The sequence below is a fragment of the Talaromyces atroroseus genome (genome assembly GCF_001907595.1).
Source record: "Talaromyces atroroseus strain IBT 11181 chromosome Unknown scaffold_2, whole genome shotgun sequence".
In the NCBI taxonomy this organism is placed as follows: Eukaryota; Fungi; Ascomycota; class Eurotiomycetes; order Eurotiales; family Trichocomaceae; genus Talaromyces; species Talaromyces atroroseus.
The window spans coordinates 210,765-228,716 of record NW_017971434.1 but is presented as its reverse complement, the minus strand read 5'-3'; the positions used below and the strand labels follow the sequence as shown (position 1 = coordinate 228,716).

The window sequence follows — 17,952 nt, the reverse complement described above, 5'->3', positions numbered from 1 at the left end:
AATTTAATTAGCATAAGTTTGGTGTATCATAATAATATTGATTTTATTTTAAGTCGGGTCTGAGATTCGCAGACAGAAGGCTTTTGGAGTGAAAATCGACACTCTCGCCTGTTTCCATCATAACAATGGACGTTGCCACAAAACAGAACGTGGACCATGTTGAAGACGCGTCTCCCTTAGACGATGCTTTCCTGAAATGTGACGAAATCCAAGAGCCTATAAACCCAGAAGAGGAAAAACGACTGGTACGCAAAATAGACTGGATTATACTCCCTTGTCTATGCGTGTGTTACATGTTTTTCTATGTGAGTTGCAGGGCATTGTGAGAGATAGGGCCTTTGGACATCTCGCCGGTTTTACTGAAATCTGCTTTGCTAGATTGATAAAACCACCCTTTCGTATGCGGCAATTTTTGGCATTGATGACAGTTTGCATCTGGTTGGTAATCAGTATAGTTGGTTATCCTCGATTTTCTACTTTGGGTTCATGGGTTGGCAACTACCAACCAATCTCCTTATGCAACGACTTCCCACCGCAAAATACATGAGCGTCAACATTATTCTATGGGGAGTATTTCTTGCACTTCAAGCCGTTTCGAAAAACTTCGCAACCCTCGCCGCACTTAGAGGGCTCAGTGGTGCCGCCGAAGCTTGCGCCGATCCCTCTTTCATGATCATTACCAGCATGTGGTATAAGCGAAGCGAGCAACCAATTCGAATCGGAATATGGTATTCCGCCTTGGGTCTAGGTATTGCAGGCGGTGGAGTGCTCGGTTATGGAATCGGTAACATCCAGGGCTCCCTACCCAGCTGGAAATATGAATTCATCATCATTGGGGCTTTGTGTGTTCTATGGGGACTTGTCATGCTTGTTGTAGTGCCAGATTCGCCAATCACTACTCGCTATCTTACAACAGCTCAGAAAACTATCATGATTAACCGACTACGCGAGAACCAGACTGGAATTGAGAACCGGAAGTTCAAAATCCACCAGTTTCTAGAAGCAATGGCCGACTTCAAAGTGCATCTGTTCTTCTTGATTGCGTTTTTCCAAGCTATTGTCAACGGAGGAGTCACGAACTTTGGCACTATGATTATTCAAGGATTTGGCTTTTCAACTCGTAGGTCATCATCGATCATGAAAAGCACCGTTGAACAACATTTGACTGACTTGTGGCAGTGGGAACTACCTTGCTCCAGGTTCCATATGGAGTTTTCATCTCCTTAGTCATTCTTTCCTGTGTGTGGCTTAACGCAAAAATGCCACCTAACAATCGATGTCTCATGCTTCTGGTTTTCCTGATGCCTAATATTGCCGCTGCCTTTGGCCTTCGCTTTGTGCCCCAAAGTGCCCAGGTCGGCCGCCTCATTTGCTACTACGTAAGAATACCTCATTTATTCAACTACATTTTGTTTCAGGGTCTAATATCTGCATAGCTGACGGGCTCCTACAACGCATCATTCGTGATGTTATTATCCTTGACCACTACCAACATAGCAGGGCATACCAAGAAGGTAACATCTAGTGGCATCCTCTTCATCGGTTACTGCACGGGGAATATTGCCGGCCCCTTCTTCTACAAAGAAAGCCAGAAACCCATCTACTCGCTCGGTATATGGAGTATGGTCGTTTCGCACCTGCTTGAGGTCATTTGTGTGGCACTGCTATGGGTTCATTTGCGGAGTGAGAACAAAAGAAGAGATGAAATCCAGGGCATTGATGAGAATACTTCTGTTTCTACCCACTACGTGGGAACTTTGGAAGACATGACCGATAAAGAAAATCGGAATTTCCGTTACGTGTTCTAGGCGGCAGTCAAGGGAATCCGTTCAAGCGCATCTTTCAGTCGGAGAAAACTTGAACTTGTTGCTAGTCAAGTATCCAAATGTACCAGGTACAGATAGTGAGACATTAGTGAGGGATAACAATATAATGTAGAAGGAAAGGAAGGGCGCGTCTACGTGATGGAGGCTAGGCACTATAGATAAGAGTATCTAACAGAGATATACAGCCTCACGAAGGTTCAGTGAAGCAGCGACCAGTGTCTGCCATCCAAGTCTGGAGTAAATTGATTATTTTTAATCCTTCTTCTGTCCGTAGAATCTAAGTTGTGCTTTTCCGGGTCCCCGAGTGTTTTTCGGACGTTTCAGTACCTTTTCCGAGCCTTCTTGGGGCGAAATATCCAGAGTTTGCGAAACAAATACTTTGGATAATCCCTCTTTTGTTATAACTATGCAAAGAATGCAATAATGTCAGTCACCACCGCCATCCGATCTAGCCTTCAAGGCCCCTCTGTCGCATTCGGCTTCTGGCTCACGTAAGTTCAATCTATCAGATATGTCGGGCATATAATAACAAACTATGTGCAGCCTTCCTAGCTCCGGGGTAGCTAAGACTATTCTACACGGAGCTTCGGGGTCTTCAACCAAGTTCAATTGGGTCTTGGTTGATGCCGAGCATGGATTAATTAGCGACCACCATTACTATGAGGTCAGGCTTGAGGCATACTGCTTCTGTTGACTAGATGTTATGCTAATAAACCTGTAGCTATGCAACGCTATTGGCTCCGAGGGTGCTAGTCCCATTATTCGTGTTCCTTTTGCTGAGGATTGGATGATCAAGCGCGCGCTTGATGCTGGTGCCCACGGTATTATGACCCCGATGTGCCATAATGAGGTGATTATCGCAGCGTCAAGCATTCAAGTCCTCCCACTAAAAGCTTCTGGCTTCAGGTTGACGCAGCCAACATTGTAAAATACGCAAAGTACCCACCGCTCGGTACGCGTGGCTATGGTCCGATGTTTGCTCCTCACTCAATGCCCGGCATCGATGCCGGAACAGCCTACGACGATAACATCAATGTCATCGTGACGATATGCGTTCAGATTGAGTCAAGGTCTGGTGTTGAGAACATCGAGAAAATTGCAGCCGTTCCTGGCATCGATGTTTTATTCATTGGGCCCTTCGATCTCTCTAAGATGATGGGAGTTAGCCGTGGTGGCGAAGAGCACGAAGCTGCTATCAAAAGAATCCTAGGTGCTGCCCACACCTGTGGAAAGAAAGCAGCTATATTTTGTATGCGTTTTTTGATTGCTTACGCTGAGTGAGTACAGTATTACTGACAATGTTACAGGTACGGATGGGTTGGATGCTCGCAAACGTGTAGAACAAGGCTTTGATATGATTTCTATCACCACCGACGTTGGTGTTTTCAGGACTGGAATGCTGAATGAGCTCAAAGTGGCGAATGGTGAAAATGTCATAGACAGTTCTAGGGCAGGTTATTGAAGCATCATAAAGGTTGCGATGATTGATGTTAGTAGCAACTAGAGTATGTTCTCTATAATAATGGCATCCCAGTATGGCAGCCATGTCGGTATATCGAAAAGTAAAACTACGAGTTCTTTAGGTCTCCTTAAAAAATTTTGCTTAGAAAATGTTCTCTGGATCAGATGAAGCAATATATTAGGTAGTAAGGGCTCTTAGAATTTCGTTATCCTCATACACTGTCACCGGATCCCATCCCACCGCCGTATTCCAACTAGCTCAGGGTATGTATCCGACTCTAGTGTCATTCGTGATGCTCTTTCCATGGCAGCCGACAGACCCCCCGGTGGTGATATCAGTCAAGCCAGGAGATCCAAAAGTATAGAGTAAAGGGTTACACAAACTGGAGCAGCAGCAGATTTTCCTCCGCCATAGTTCAAATCGCCCTTGTAGAACACCCTATACCTGGGAAGAAAGCTTCAAATTGAGTCTTTCTTTTTCCATAATTAGAATAACATTCCATACCCAGCCCTTCATCAGCATTAGACTGAAATAAAATATTTCCAGATACCGGCTGTCCCATTGACTTACGCAGTAAATATTTCCAGGCTTTGATCACTACCTGGAACCTAGGTTCACTCAAGGACTTTCTTAGAAGTCAATGAGTAATTTTTCCGCAAAATGTTATGCCACGACACAATTTCCATCTTTTACGATTCATAAGCAATAGGGGGTATTTGCGACAGATTGTCTTATTGATTTAATCCCTTTTCTGGTGTAAGAAATGGGTTCAAAACCCGACCTAAAGTATATTAAGAAGCATATCGTAATCGAAAATACATTCAGAGAATAAATAAAATGAAAATGATGTGTTCCATCCTCGTGTTTTCATCTCGTCTTCATATTAAATCAGGCTAAGCAGGGTCCCTTCGGCCTGCTTATCATAAAGAGAAAGGGAATGAGGCATATGAGATGATGCCAGCTTAGGACTCGTTGGACTTTGTCGAGTGATACCTGCAACGGCTTCAAAGTTCAGACCAAATAATAATCATATTCCCATTGGTCCTTTAAAAAACTGAACTTACTTGGTGAAAGAGAGCTACGTTTTAAGGACATAGGCACGCGCCGCTTTAGGGCTAGGGCTAGGGTTAGCAACCGTAACCTTAGCTCTTTTTGTTCCCAATCCGGTAAAGCGTGATGATCCGTGGTCAACATCTTGGGCGATCTTCATAGGTCTATCTATAGATTTACACACCTACATGTATCTCTAGCTGGCTGGTTTACATGACCGTGGCGGAATTGTCAAAATACAAGCCGCGTTCCAACTCCAGTCCAGGATGAACTATGTTTGGAAGCTTCAGGGTATCAATCGAGCGGACAAAATGGCTCGGACCTCCGACTCCGCGGCACATGCCCACGAGCATCGGCTCTTGGTTGAAATGGATTCTTGGGACCTTGCGTTATTCGTCCAACCAGGGCGCAGAAACCGGTGAATGCAGGGAACAGTGTTACTGGGCACTAAGCACTAAGCTATGGCGTCAGAGCTGTAACCCTTATTTATCATGAGGGGCGTTGTCGCAGTTGCCGCGCTCCCACGGTCGGTGACACTTGATTCTGATTGACAGTGACGATGCTCATGTGTTCGCCGTCTCTTCCGATACCATCCGAAAGATAAATATATATAAACTGCCCGGACTATTTCTTTCTTCCTCTGGAATTTTGTCCTGCTTTGAACATACGTACCTTGGGAGTTTGTTATCTTATCGCTGGCTATCCCCCTCTGATAAGCTCTAACCGCTTTCGGTACCCGAGTTGCGAGTCATCCAAGCTGTGAGTCAGCCCTGGATTACTGCCTATTTCTGCTGCGTATTTACTTTCCTCCACACGCCCACCTAGGCTTTTTCGTTCATTGCATATCTTCTCTTGTTGGCGGAAACCCGTGGTGTCGTTGTTCTTTGCGCCGTCAATATGTCGGACCTCCGTCACTCAGCTACCGAGGCCAAGCGTGACCATGACCACAAGGCCAAGTGGGCACGCGGAGCGCGTCTGGACAATAGCGGCCGGTGGGCGAGCTGGGACATGAGCTCTGCTACCAGTCCGATGCGACTGCGTCCCGCACTCCCTCCATCATCTGCGTAAGGCATCATCTTCCTTGTCCCCGTATCCACCCACTCATCATTACCATCATCAACAGTACACAAACTGTCCTGAAAAGGTACAACGAGTCCAGTCTCCGATCGGCTCGTCATGCCGTCTACACCCACTTCCAGCATGATGTAAAGGAAGCACTTTCCAGCGACTCCTCTTCCGACGAAGCAGTTCACGAGGCTCTCTCCCCAGATGGAATCCTTGCCGACGACCCCCTTGCCGTTTATGCGATTTCTGGAAATACCGTCCTCTCGAATGCCGTTTCCACTGCTGAAACCAAGTACGAGAACAAAGTGACCGAAAAGCTCGCCAAGGAATACGAGTTTGTCTCGAAGCAGGACGACAATGGTAACGGCGGCTATGTCGCGGATGTCGACGACTTTGAGATAATCGAGCACGACGCTGTATAATTCTGTATATTGACTTGTCTTTCAGCTTCGCGGTTTGTTACCGCTGTTGACTTTTGTTTTCGTTAAACGCCGCACTTTGTCGGGGCGTATGTACCCTTTTCTTTTTTTTGTTTCGACACTGGCGTTCACACTTGTTCATTGCATATATATACCATAGCAGGCATCAATAGAGGAGCAATCGGCGTTACGTGTTCCTTGAAGATTTGAGCCTGTATATTCATACCATACCGTGGGGCTGGCTGCATGATTGATTAGACTGTCGTTTGTCATTTTCCTAGTATCACAGTGTTAGTGTCGTTTATTCTTTTGAGAACTTGGTATGAAATAGTGTGCTCAGATGTTGGTCAATGGAATTTATGAGGTGTGAGAAATAATAAAATAAAAGTGCGTTCCAGAATGTATCAAATGCGCTAACCGGATTGCGGCAAGCTTCAGTCGCCTGGGAAGTCGCAGGCCGCCAAGAAGTGTTTACATCCCCAAACAACTCTGACCCTTACGACACAGCCATCATAGCAACCGCCTGGAAAACAACCTGCAAAATGGAGAGGCGCACTGCAGAAAGCCCAATGGACTTTGAGTGGCAGACAAGAGCCCCAGGCGATGTGACTTCGCCGTTCTATCAACTGGGTCTGCAGCACGACAAGCAGAAAAAGCGTCAGTCACATCGCTCCCTGGGTTTGCCACGAAGGTTTTTGAACACTTGACTGACTGCGTCACTGATACAGCATTTAGCATATTCGATCCTCATAGCAAAAAGCAATCTACTCTCCCACAATCATTCAATTTCTCACAACCGTCCCCGCAACGTCCTGGATCGCCATCTCGCCCAGGCGCCATCTTTGGCAAACCCGCCTTTCAGACCCCTCGCAAGTTCGACCTAGACTTCTCCTCTGGTGCAGAGAACATGTCCTCGCCCGATAATGCGGACAATGAAGATACACCCGAGAAAGCTCCTCCGAAAAGGAAAGAAAAACGCAATTCGCTGTTTGGATTATACGGTCGGTTTGCGCCTAGCCCTGGGCGAGGAGAAATCCCACGAGTAACAAAACATACTTCTGACCAAGCACGGCGAATCCACAAACGACGAGTGCGGGATCGTGATATTGACCGGCATCTGCGGAAAGATAGCGATTATGATAGCGATCGGCCGAGTAGCCGGGAAGAGAAACAAGCATTATGGAAGAGGACGGACAATAAGAAGTCAGAACCTACCACACCTTCAGTACCTTCGCAGAGTTGGACTTGGGCACATTTTTTTGCCTATCTCGATGCGCATCCGAATTTACCCGCAGTTTTATCGTATTGGCTACAACTGGTCTGGAATATGCTTCTTTTTTCTTTGGTCACATGGATTGTTGCTTCCTTCGTTTGGACGATTAAACAAGACATTGACCATGCAGCAGATGCCAAAAGAAATGATATATTAAGCGAGATGTCAACTTGCAGGGAGCTATACCTCCAAAATAGTTGCAATATGGCTGCTCGACCTCCAGCATTGAATGATGTTTGCAACAATTGGGAACGTTGTATGGATCAGAACCCTGGAAGAGTTGCGCGTGCCACGGTGTCGGTACAAACGATATCAGCCATTATTACCGGCTTCGTCGATGCAATTAGCTTCAAAGCTTTCGTAAGTTAATACCCCGGGGTGATTATGGTGAAGTTTTCTAACTTCACAATATTCCAGTCTTACTTTCTATTAACCATCACAACAATTACTGTGGCGAGCAACTGGTCTTTCATTGCACTGCGAAACCAATACACCAAAAAAGAAGATGGATATATATATCCAAACGTTCAGAATCCACCGCCTCAGGCACCGTATCAACAACCAAAAAAATGTCTTCCTCCTGCCTCTTGGCCACTTGAAGATCACTACCCTCCAGAGTATCCCAAAACCCCTGGCCGTGGCGAGGGTAGCCCAACTCGGAACCACTATCACAACTATCCGCGCGGTTTTGATCTTGATAAACAGGAGGAGCAAGAAGAACCGCAACTTCTTCTTGAGAATACACCGTCCCGAAGCATGAATTTTGTGACAGAACGAAGCCGTGACCGACAATTGCATGCGCGTATACCTAGTCCCTCCAAGAGGGACAGGTACATGTAGTCTATCCATTCATTCAACTTTTCCATATTTCATTCGGTCTTTTGTTTTACTTACTTTTGTTAATTTTCATTGGCATGGACAGGACAGGAAAGGTGTTGTGCATGGTACGTGGTACAAACCAAATAGCATAAAGAAAGGATAGGTGTATTGGTTGCATTTTGTCTAATTTCATGTATATACCACTTATCAATTACATCGTTGTTAACTCTATCTACATCTATACTTTTCAGTCGTCAATTACCTCGGTATACATCTAAGAGAAGGTATATTCTTTTGACCCAGTACTTAGGTAGTACAACAACAAATTTTTGTTTCATCTATAACAGCAGCCAACACAAAGGGGTATCGAATCATACAGATAAGCAAGACTGAAAGGATCGCCGTAATTATTCAACACCTTTTCCCAAATGCTAGGTAAATGTTTTATTTTTCGGTCATGCGGGGATGTGGAATAGTAGAACAATCTACGCAGATTCTTCTTTACTTGGGGAATTGGGACTGTCGTCACTCTGACCAGGAACAGCAGCAGTTGCCATAGAAGCATTTTCATCATCCTCATATCGCTGCAAGACCTGCGCAAAAGTGGTTGGATGTCGTTCCCATGTGCCCAGCGCGAACAGAAACGCAGCGCCCGCAACACCCATATTGATCACGAGTTGCGTCTTAAAAGCATCCGCGAACGCCTGTTGTACCACTTCCGCCTGCTCGGGGGTAAGTGAGGAGATGGCTAGCAGGGAATGGCGGAGGTTGTCAATCTCGTCTGGTGGCACGATGCCGCTTAGGTCGGAGATGAGTTGTTGGTTGAGCACGATGGTGGCTATTGCTAGGCCGATATTGCCCCCGAGGAGGCGGCCTTGGGACATGAGGCCTTGTGCCGATGCTGATATTAGGCTGTCAGTTAAGATGGAGGCATATATGATTATTAAAACGACCTTGGGAGTGAGAGGGGCTGAAGAGCTGAACATACCGGTATCTTCCCGTTCGGCGTGTAGCTTAATCAAGACGGTGGTGGTGGAGAAGATCATTCCAAAGCCAACGCCCATTATAACCTCGTATCCATACATTTTAGCCGGAATGGAATGGCTAGGTCCGATTGTATGAAATAACCCATTGCCCAACAGGATAAAACTGCATCCGGCGATGATAGTGTAGAACGTGTTGTTTTTTCTGCTGGATAACGCGCCACCTAGGAATGAGCCTGGGGAAAGTTAGCCAAGGTTTTTACTGTTGCATATAGCCTTGCTAGAAGAGGAAAGGAAGGGAGTATATGTACCAACTGCCGATGGGCCTGAGAGGGCCAAAAGCGAAACGCCAGACATCTCTGCAGAGTCTCCATTGACTATCTGAAATCGTTCTGGTAGCTGCACCAGTATTGAATAAAACACAAAGCCAACACAAGTAGAAACCCTTAGTACTTGTTAGTACGGGGATCCTCGCGTCTACCAAGGCCGAATAAATACTTACATTATGGTCGAAAACATAATGCGATGCTTGACGATGCGTGCCGGAAATAGCGGGATCGTGTAATGGGTACCTCGAGACAGATATGTGATCCACAAGGCAAAGCCAATAAATGTCAGGCCAGCCAGAATCACGCAAACAATAAATGCAGCCGAATCCCAGTTTATGGTACCAGCACCGGCTTCCTGGAGAGCGGTGATCAATAGGACGCACGTTGCGAGGTAGATCATACAGCCGAAAAAGTCAAACTGCTTCCAGCTCATACGTCCTTGGTATTTGAAATCGGGACAGAAAAGGAGCATAAGAGCCAGAGTAAATCCAGCAACGGGGATATTGAACCAGAAAACCCAGCGCCATGTCGAACGGGTCGTGATAACGCCGCCTACAACCGGTCCCCTTTTTTTTATATGCATGTCAGGCATAAGCATGAAGACAAAACGAGGAATAACAACGCTTACAATACCGCCGATACAACACTTACGCCACCGATCAAGCCGCTCATCAAAGGAATATTCTTCGGGGGAGTGACCTCGGGCAGGACAATCATAGCCATTGTGTATAAGCCGGCGCCGCCGATACCCTGCAAAGCACGAAAGGCAATCAGCTGCTCTATGGTTTGGGCGCAGCCACAGCCTATTGAAAATGCGCCGATAAAAACAAGGGCCTGGATATGTTAGATAGTTCAATGACTGAGGTGGAAATACACGTGTGTTGACCTACGGTGATAGTTGCCCATTTCCGACCAATGACATCGCTCATTCGCGAGAATGTCAAGGCAAAGCCTGTGAATATATAATATGAGCGACTTGAACTGTTTTCATTCAACTTTTGAAGAGCATGACTTACCAAGATAGGTCAACATGTAGGCTAAAACTACCCATTGGATGCGTGTAAAGTCATCGAAATGGTCGCCAATGGTGACGAGGGCGGTGGACACAGCAGACGAGTCCATGATGCTCAGGACGAGCCCCAGATATAGACTGAATTATAAAATCAGAAAAAGCACCAACAAACCAAGATAGCAGATGCGTACCTGAACTGGACCAAGTAGAGACGCCACCCGTACAGATAGGGCTTCGGCTGCTGAGCCGGGGACAGTTCTTGGTGTTGATCATCCTGCGACTTATCATTGTGAATGTTGTCTGATGCCATCTCGTTTGCCCAACGCCAATCAAATGGACGATTCGGGGAGTTTCAAGAGCAGAGGAAAATAACCAGCAAAGAGCCCCGAGAAATACAAAAACAAAAGCCAGGCAGCAGCTACCCCGGCAGTGATCTGATCTGCTGGTTAGGGCTTCTTCGGCTACGTCGGCCTCGGCGCCTAAGGCACGCATCAGACAACGCGTGTGGTTGGCTGCAAGTCTAGGGTCATAAAACCCTTACGTGCGTTAGAAATGGCCAAACAAAGACCATATTAGTAATGCATAAGATCTCTAACTAATCTATGCATATATATTGCATGGTATGTGCTATATGCTACGGTCTGTCTTGGATAAAACAGCCAATCATAGACTAGTCGCAGCGTTGGGACTAGGGAACGATGCAAAAGCCAGGTCAGCAAGCCTTGGCTTTCATCTGTTTGACTTCAAACTTCGTACAAGGCTCCGGTGTATATTTCATGATGTCGTTCTTAGCTTCAACTAGTCTATTCGGATATTATTTCTCTCTTCAATGCTGGGCCATGACTTTTCTAAGTACATACTCTGTAATTAAATGGTGCTTGGCACCTGCTTCCCAGGACCTGACTACGTAAGTCGTTTGTAGCTGGCGGGGTTTTCATAGCTGTAACTCGCTGTTAGACGCCATGGTGTCCCGAAGAAGCACCGAATCCAAATGCTTGTAGTATTTCAGGCCTCTCTCCTGTGCATCAACTATCAAAGTCAAAGATGGTGGCTTTTCCGCGGATATATATCGTCGAGACAACCAGAACCTGACATTAGCACCAAGGTGCAAGGTGCTGTCCATTTTGACGAATACTTCAAGACCCAGTCTCCTGTCGACTTCTTTATTTGCTTCTCGTTGGCCGCTGTTGCTGGAAATAGCGGTCAAAGCAATTACACTGCCGCAAACAACTTCCTAGCTACCTTGACTGCCCAGCGTAGGCGGAGGGGACTCGCCGGGTCTTGTATAGATCTCAGTGCTGTTTACGGAGTTGGATACGTTGCCAAAGCAGCGCGCGAATTCGACTACGAACTCAACCCATATACTTTCGTGTCAATAGCCGAGCAAGATGTTGATGAGCTGTTTGCCGAAGCCGTTATCGCAGGTCAACCTCAGCAAGATGGAAGAGCCAGTGGAGATTATTACGGGAATCTCAAATCTAGAATACAAAAACCGTGAACATATTTCTCATTTCGACGACCCACGAGTTTCATTCTGGCGCATGCCCAATGAAGAAATTCGGTCAGATCAGGCTGCATCCAATGGCTTTTTGTCCGTGCGAGAGAAATAAATGACGGCCACAGATGTCGACGGCGCTTTTATAGTACCTAAAGGTATGCACACACAGGTTTCATGTTCTTTTAACAGAGCGCCATAACTTTTGACCATGCCCTAACCCAAGTTTTCCTTGGCCTTAGATATGGGGGTTCTATTTACGTTGTACCACGAGAAATGCGTCGAGATGCCAAAGCCATCACCCAGCTGATTGTCGACAAGAATATCGAGTACACCAAAGCAACTCCATCTGAGTACAATAGTTGGCTGTGGGTCGGTACCACCACTCTCCGAGAAGCTAGGAATTGGAAAGTTGCAGGTGTGGGAGGCGAAGTCATTTCACGATCGCTGCTTGATGCTCTAAAATCATTGGAACTTGCCCAACTTCGCGTGTTCAGTGACTACGGTCCAGCTGAGGCAACATTGTCTAGTTATCGAATTGAGCTGGACTACAAGTCTGATTCTGTAACAGAGCGAGTACTACTGGGGCTTCATTTGCCTATTGTTTCTACTTATATTGTGGACCAAAATCGGCAGCTTGTACCTCTTGGCTGGCTAGGCGAAATCCTAATTGGAGGTCCCGGTATCAGCTCGGGATACTTCAAACAACCTGATTTGACTGCTGAGAAGTTTATCCCGGACCAATTTGCAAGCATCAATCATGCCGAACACGGCTGGACGACCGTGTTCTGCTCTGGAGATAGAGGTAGAGTGTGTGAGGATGGCTCCCTTCTGTTCGATGGTCGGATTTCAGAAAGAACCCAGGTAAAATTGCGTGGATTTAGAGTTGAGCTATCGGATATCGAACAATCAATATTAGACGGTGCAGATGGGCTTGTCACTTCGGCAGTCATTACGGTTCGCGGGCAGCTTGACCTCAAATTCCTGGTTGGTCACTTAATATTCACGCCAGGCATATCGGCTGAAAAACGCGAGTCGCTGCTACGTTTGCTACCACGCCAACTTCCGGTGCCATCATATATGTGTCCAGCTATGCTCTTTGCGCTTGAAGAGATGCCCATGACAAGCCATGGTAAAATTGATTAAGAAGCAGTTTCCCAAATTGCTCTTCCTGAATCTGCTACTCAGCCCACTTAGATGGGCATATGGAGGCCATCTGGACACTTTGGTGCAGCGTGCTACCGCGGGAGGCAACCATGTCGATCAGGCCCGAGAAAGAGACTGATTTTATTTCTGCTGGCGGTAACTCTCTCCTTCTTGTCAAGTAGCAGGCCTTGATACATCAAGAATTGCAACTGGATATACCTCTGGCACGGCTTCTTGAGGAAACGACATTGGAAGGCATAGCCAGTACATGTGAAGCAGCGTCTAGATCCAATCGACTGGGAGAGCGAGAGCCGACTAAATACTGATTTAATCAATGTTATCGAGCAAACTGGCACGAGAGCATCCAATGAGAATGGTGGTGTTCATGTGCTGGTCACCGGTGCTTCGGGATTCATCAGCCGCCACGTCTTGAAGCAACTCAACGATATGGAAGAAATATCCCGCATTTCCTGCGTTGCAGTCCGCCAAAAATCGTTCAATTTGCTGCTCTCAGAGTCACTTTCGAAAGTTGAGGTCTATAAAGGTGACCTGACTAGCCCTTCCCTAGGCCTTTCTGCCGAGCATTTCAAGACTCTTGGTCAACAGGCGGATGTCATCTTGCACCGTGGAAGCGATCGATCGTTCTGGAACCCCTATCGCTTACTTAGATCAACAAATGAAGGCTCAACAAAAGAACTACTGCGTCTAGCAGCACTCAGAAAGACACCGGTCATCTTCATCTCTTCCGGGGCTGTCGAGAATATCCACTCTGTTTCAGACCTTTCTCAGGCCGACGTCACTGGGTATCTCGCTAGCAAATATATCAATGAGATACTGTTGAAAGAGGCTCAGAAAACACTTCAAGTTCCAGTGACGATTATTCGCATGCTTGATGGGGCTACAAAGAATGATAATGCAGGACACAATCCCGTCAGCCGTTCTGAAGTTACTGATGCAATTTGCCGCATGGGTACAAAGCTAGGCAAGCGATTTCAACATGAGGATCTTTCCGGGTCCTCGATGTCCTTTGCCCGCGTCGCAGATTTGTCGAACTTTATCTGCAGCGAGGTCCAACGGCTGCACAGAGAGAACCATGGCAGCGGTGAAATTCGCTACCACTACCATGCCAATTCAGCATGTCTCAATGGAGAGGGTTGGTGCACGCTGTTCGGGTTCGAGGGCTCTGCTCTTTATCAGGAATGGCGGAAACTACCCGTAATTCCCGTCACGACATGGTTTGGCGAAGCAAAGAAGCACGGCTTTGAGTACCTAATCTCATCACAGGTCATCAAGCTTAACGATATTGTCTCTCAGAGATAGCGAAGATACCTAAGTGGTCTTCTGTTAGAACAAAAATTAAGAATTGGCTAGGGAAGTTTGTCTGTGTATATATAAGCAGGAGCGGTTGATTAGACTTGAACAGAGAGAGTGCTTTCGCTGTCAAAATGGGCGACGTGTAATCGCGTTGAAATAAGCATTGTAGCCGGTTCTCCTCCAAAACGTACGACTAGAACCTTCAGATTACTAGCAAATTAATGAAGAATAAAATAGATTTTGACATCGATGACTATTAATAGATTTTAGGTTGATGACTAGGGGGTTAGGGCTTTATCGGCTGTGATGACGTAGTCGACTCGATTTTTGAGCTCAGCTCACCGCCCTGTTCTGGCGCTATCGACGCAGGATGATTCCTCTCCGCTTTTTATCCTGTAAACTAACAACTAAGAGGGACTTGCCAGTCAATGGCATGGAATGAGAGCTCGGCTTCAATGACTGCAACACCCTCCAGCGACGGCCCGCGGGGCAACTACGATGTTGACTATGTCATTCGCTATTCTTTCGGCGGTCCTGGTTAGTTGCTACGCCTCAATCATGTTCCCTTGAGGACCTGGCGCTCTAACGCATACGTGTATACATGCAGATCGGCAAGAAGCCATATCACAGCTCAACAACTTGCTGCAAACTCTTGCTGGCGTGGGTTTTCTCACCGAAGTCAGACCGTGCGATCGGACTTCGTTGTTGGTCTTCATTAGAGCCCCTCAGAAGAGTTTACTGAGAGCTACGCACACTTCACGGTAGGCACATCTTAGATCTTCTTCTCCTTTTCTATTCTGCTGTGTATACTTTTTCTCCCTGTCCTTTTATGATAGTCTCTAATCTCCCATAATTGATTCATATAGCGTCCGGGACTGGCTCTATGGACTGCGCAACACTCAACCTGATGGTGACTCGTCCCCAGGACCGCAGACAGACGCAGAACGGCTACGTGTTATTTATTACATGTTAACCGCCCCTGCTGACCACGGTGGTGCAAACATTACTCCGAAGTTTGGAAAATGGAAATATGTCCACTCGCTTTTCCCCCTTCATGACGACAAAACGAACCAAGCTTGGATCAGGGACTGGAGTAAAAAAACCTTCCTGACAAATGAAGATCTTGATCAGATTCGCGACAAGTTTGGAGAGAAGGTAAGAAGGATCACTGCTGCCTTTGTTTTGGGTTTTGGACAAGAATGCTCATACCTACGGTAATTTGTAGGTCGGATTCTACTTCTCTTTCTTGCAGACGTACTTCAAGTTCTTATTCTTCCCTGCTCTTTTCGGCATCTCCTCCTGGCTTATGCTATCATATTACTCGCCAATATATGCCATTGTCAACTGCGTTTGGTGCGTGGTATTTGTCGAATTCTGGAAGCGGAAGGAAGTCGATTTTAGTCTTCGCTGGCAAGTCCGCGGTGTTTCCGTTCTCTCATCTAAGAATAGAGACTTCAAGCCAGAAAGTGAAGTCAGGGATGAAGCTACTGGTGAGCTTCGGCCCGTTTTTCCCTGGACAAAGCGCCTGCAAAGACAGCTTCTTCAAATACCCTTTGCGTTGGTAGCGACAGCTGCTTTGGGCGCAGTCATTGCTACTTGCTTTGCCATTGAAATATTCATTTCTGAAGTCTACAATGGCCCGTTGAAAACATATCTCGTGAGTTATAGACCACGCTTCTCTTTTTGTCTTTGCTTTTTGTTTTTTCCCATTCACCCTAAGAACTTTCGCTAATTGTGCAGGTTTTCATCCCGACGGTCCTACTTTCCTCTATTCTTCCTATTGCTAGCACTATCCTTACCAATGTAGCTGAACGACTTACAGACTTTGAAAATTACGAGACAAAAGAAGAACGTGATGTGGCCATGATACAAAAGATGCTTGTCATCAACTTCATCACATCTTACCTAGCAATCTTTCTGACAGCGTTTGTCTATATTCCGTTTGGCCATGCTATTGTCCCGTACCTTGATGTTTTCCGAGCGACTGTGCGCCCATTTGTGTCACCGGAAGATGAAAAGACTATCAAACACTCCGAGTTCAAAATTGACCCCAACCGTCTCCACGAACAAGTGGTTTACTTCGCTGTGACTGCACAGGTTGTGAATCTCTTCCTGGAGACCGGGTTGCCGTTCATCTTGCAGCGATTGAGTTCCAAGTACAAGCAATATTCAGAGGAAAAAGCCAATGCTCAGGACAAGGGAAGTTCTGCATATGAGGATCACCCCGACGAAGTCGCATTCCTTAAGAAAGTGCGCGACGAAGCAGATTTGCCAGAGTACGATACCACAGACGACCTCCGACAGATGGCTATTCAGTTCGGGTTTTTGTCGCTATTCTCAACTGTATGGCCACTGGTCCCGGTTGCGTTTCTTTTCAACAATTGGCTCGAGCTGCGATCCGACTTTTTCAAGATCTGCAGAGAGTTCAAGCGTCCAGTCCCGGAGCGTGCGGATACTATTGGACCATGGCTCGACACTTTGGGACTTCTCGCCTGGGTTGGTAGCATTACGAGCCCAGCCCTGGTATACATGTTCCACAGCGGTGGGCTCGATAGCGATGGAACTCCCGGCAAGATTACTGGGTGGACGCTTATGACCATAGTGTTTTTCTCTGAACATATCTACTTGGGGGTACGGTACGCGGTCGAGAAGGCGATGCAGAAAATCGAAATGCCTAGCATACGAGAAGAACAAATTCAGAAAATCCTGCTACGCAAGAGCTATATTCCGCAAATCGATGAGCCCCAATTTGACAAGGAGGGCAGCGATTTGGCCAGTGATGTTGATACTGATGGTGTCAATGAGAAGATTACTCGGGCAACTTTGGAAGAGGATGCTAGAGCACGTACATTGCATGCAGCACGCGCTTCTGACTCATTCTGGGAAAGGCAAAAGAATTGGAAGGAATCGCTACACATCGGAAGCAAGATCATTCAGTCGTACCAAAGCCCGGAGGTGAAGAAACATAACTAAGGACGTCCCTCCCGAATCTTGACTCAGTACGTATGCACCTGTACAATGCTAGTAGTGGTGTAGATTAACGACAATTATTCATAGATGGGAGGTTTTCTCTCTTTTATAAATAAACACGATTGTAACTATCCACATTGCATGCTGATGATCTTTATGATTACAGCCCGTATAGTATCTTTATCAGAAATTGCGACTCGTATATCGCACAGGGTTAGTCTCTATCGAGTCATGCTTCATATGATCCTTTACTTCGCTTCCTTCACGCAGGTCTGTCTCGATGGACTCTTGTTTTTGTTTTTCTCGGCTTCATGAGCCTCGGAGATCTTCTTGACATGCAATTATAAGAACCTGTCGAATTTGATATTAATCCACTACCGGATTCGGCTTGGAAATAGACGCAGAGGGAAGAAGCGAAATAACTTCTGAGAGTGTTCTGCTTGTATAACCCCTTTTCCAAGATTTTTTTGCTTCTCAAACTTTCCCACGGTACCTACTTTACAGCTTTACGAGCCTTGTGCATTTTATAACTCGGGCGCCAATGTTTGAGCCTGCAAGAAATTGACGCTTAATCTCCAAAGATAAGCCAGCAAGATAAAGAGAGAACCATCCGGCTATGGGCTATCGCGCCTCGACTTCCCCTCGTATTCATTCTTTCGCCAGATCCAGATGTGTATAGCTCTACTACTAGTTGGTTCCCTTCACCCGGTCTCATAATCCTGGACATCACAAATGGCATTTGATTAAAAACCACCTTGATTTTGGCATCAAGTTCATCATGCCTCACCC

General features: G+C 46.4%; 7 protein-coding genes across 7 annotated transcripts; 6 read left to right on the top strand and 1 right to left on the bottom strand.

Annotated features, from left to right (window-relative positions):
• Window positions 1-125: 125 nt before the first annotated feature.
• On the top strand, window positions 126-1,808 carry UA08_02210 (hypothetical protein; the record flags this gene model as incomplete). Its single annotated transcript, XM_020265037.1, has 4 exons — window positions 126-245; window positions 379-1,120; window positions 1,180-1,379; window positions 1,437-1,808. 4 exons carry the CDS (start codon window positions 126-128, stop codon window positions 1,806-1,808), a joined length of 1,434 nt encoding a protein of 477 aa, XP_020122372.1.
• Window positions 1,809-2,249: 441 nt separating this feature from the next.
• On the top strand, window positions 2,250-3,288 carry UA08_02209 (hypothetical protein; the record flags this gene model as incomplete). The annotated part of the gene is made up of 5 exons (XM_020265025.1): window positions 2,250-2,317; window positions 2,370-2,490; window positions 2,548-2,676; window positions 2,733-3,075; window positions 3,134-3,288. The coding sequence occupies 5 exons, from the start codon at window positions 2,250-2,252 to the stop codon at window positions 3,286-3,288; spliced, it is 816 nt and encodes a 271-aa protein (XP_020122371.1).
• A 1,947-nt stretch (window positions 3,289-5,235) lies between these two features.
• On the top strand, window positions 5,236-7,935 carry UA08_02208 (hypothetical protein; the record flags this gene model as incomplete). The annotated part of the gene is made up of 6 exons (XM_020265014.1): window positions 5,236-5,402; window positions 5,462-5,819; window positions 6,154-6,186; window positions 6,221-6,500; window positions 6,551-7,455; window positions 7,513-7,935. The coding sequence occupies 6 exons, from the start codon at window positions 5,236-5,238 to the stop codon at window positions 7,933-7,935; spliced, it is 2,166 nt and encodes a 721-aa protein (XP_020122366.1).
• A 464-nt stretch (window positions 7,936-8,399) lies between these two features.
• On the bottom strand, window positions 8,400-10,548 carry UA08_02207 (hypothetical protein; the record flags this gene model as incomplete). The annotated part of the gene is made up of 8 exons (XM_020265003.1): window positions 8,400-8,815; window positions 8,903-9,133; window positions 9,209-9,342; window positions 9,400-9,792; window positions 9,855-10,060; window positions 10,117-10,178; window positions 10,243-10,376; window positions 10,430-10,548. The coding sequence occupies 8 exons, from the start codon at window positions 10,546-10,548 to the stop codon at window positions 8,400-8,402; spliced, it is 1,695 nt and encodes a 564-aa protein (XP_020122304.1).
• A 681-nt stretch (window positions 10,549-11,229) lies between these two features.
• On the top strand, window positions 11,230-11,736 carry UA08_02206 (hypothetical protein; the record flags this gene model as incomplete). The annotated part of the gene is made up of 1 exon (XM_020264992.1): window positions 11,230-11,736. One exon carries the CDS (start codon window positions 11,230-11,232, stop codon window positions 11,734-11,736), a length of 507 nt encoding a protein of 168 aa, XP_020122364.1.
• Window positions 11,737-12,009: 273 nt separating this feature from the next.
• On the top strand, window positions 12,010-14,199 carry UA08_02205 (hypothetical protein; the record flags this gene model as incomplete). The annotated part of the gene is made up of 3 exons (XM_020264981.1): window positions 12,010-12,865; window positions 12,931-13,035; window positions 13,166-14,199. The coding sequence occupies 3 exons, from the start codon at window positions 12,010-12,012 to the stop codon at window positions 14,197-14,199; spliced, it is 1,995 nt and encodes a 664-aa protein (XP_020122363.1).
• Window positions 14,200-14,621: 422 nt separating this feature from the next.
• On the top strand, window positions 14,622-17,166 carry UA08_02204 (hypothetical protein; the record flags this gene model as incomplete). Its single annotated transcript, XM_020264970.1, has 5 exons — window positions 14,622-14,730; window positions 14,801-14,954; window positions 15,060-15,348; window positions 15,419-15,850; window positions 15,934-17,166. The coding sequence occupies 5 exons, from the start codon at window positions 14,622-14,624 to the stop codon at window positions 17,164-17,166; spliced, it is 2,217 nt and encodes a 738-aa protein (XP_020122370.1).
• Between the last annotated feature and the right edge of the window lie 786 nt (window positions 17,167-17,952).